A 913-nucleotide genomic window follows, 5' to 3' on the forward strand; every position below is an offset into this window, starting at 1 on the left:
TATACGTATAATTATACATATTTATAATTATACATTGCGTTTATCTCAATATAATTTTAATCATAAAATCTGTGTGCTTCCAATAATTAAAACTAAAAAAATCAGTTTGACAGATTTTCTATCTTTACACTTTAACACACAACATTAACACTTATCCATTATCCGTTAACATCTATCTTTATTTACCTGTTAACACTTATTCTTGCCTATATTCTATTGCCTTCAAACGAAACAAATCCTTAATTTAAAATTAAAACAAAGCACCTACAATTTCCTGAATCACCAACAAGATTAATTTCCGAACTTTGTTAACATTTACCTCTCTTTTATCTACATCCCCCAAAATAAATCTTCACTTTGAAATCTACAAAATTTTCCAAATATCCCAAGTTATAAGAGACTATTTCCTAACTTTATTATTACTTATCCTTCCCTGTGCTTGCCCCTAATCGAAGCGAATCCTCGTAATAGGAAATTGCGGTCCCTGGACCGATGAATCGAACGATAACCGGAAGATGGAGGAAAATCAGCAAGCATGGGACTTACCTTGAGGTAGGACGGTGAGCAAAAGGACTATTTGAAGACCGGCGCTGACCATACAAAGCTTTATTCGCATCTGTGGCAGACCTCTCGTCTGGTTCGCCATGGCGAATGAATTTTGCAGACTCGGCCAGCTCGACATCTCTCCTCTATTCGCAAGGGTCGGCCACCCGGAATTCACCGAATGCTCCACTCCTTTCGTGTTCCACCACCCCCTTGTACGTCCCTTCTCCACTCGTGCGCGCACTACACACTATATAATATATACATATATATATATATATATATATCTATATCTATATATATCTATATATATATATATCGCGTGTCACTTCTCTACGAGCTGCGATCACCGTCTCGAACGTCGCCCGGG

At 37.6% G+C, this 913-nt stretch overlaps 1 protein-coding gene across 6 annotated transcripts in view; it reads right to left on the reverse strand.

Annotated features, from left to right (window-relative positions):
• The window catches only part of LOC102674460 (neuronal acetylcholine receptor subunit alpha-7), a 362,879-nt gene that overhangs the window by 357,228 nt on the left and 4,738 nt on the right, over positions 1-913 (reverse strand). For all 6 annotated transcript variants that reach the window (XM_006623887.2, XM_006623889.2, XM_031514304.1 and 3 more), the window contains exon 3: positions 547-793. In XM_006623887.2, coding sequence (XP_006623950.1) covers positions 547-682 — 136 coding nt within the window. In that variant the 5' untranslated portion in view covers positions 683-793. The remainder of the gene's footprint in view (positions 1-546; positions 794-913) is intronic.

Source organism: Apis dorsata, unplaced genomic scaffold, assembly GCF_000469605.1.
Source record: "Apis dorsata unplaced genomic scaffold, Apis dorsata 1.3 scaffold_968, whole genome shotgun sequence".
Lineage (NCBI taxonomy): Eukaryota > Metazoa > Arthropoda > Insecta > Hymenoptera > Apidae > Apis > Apis dorsata.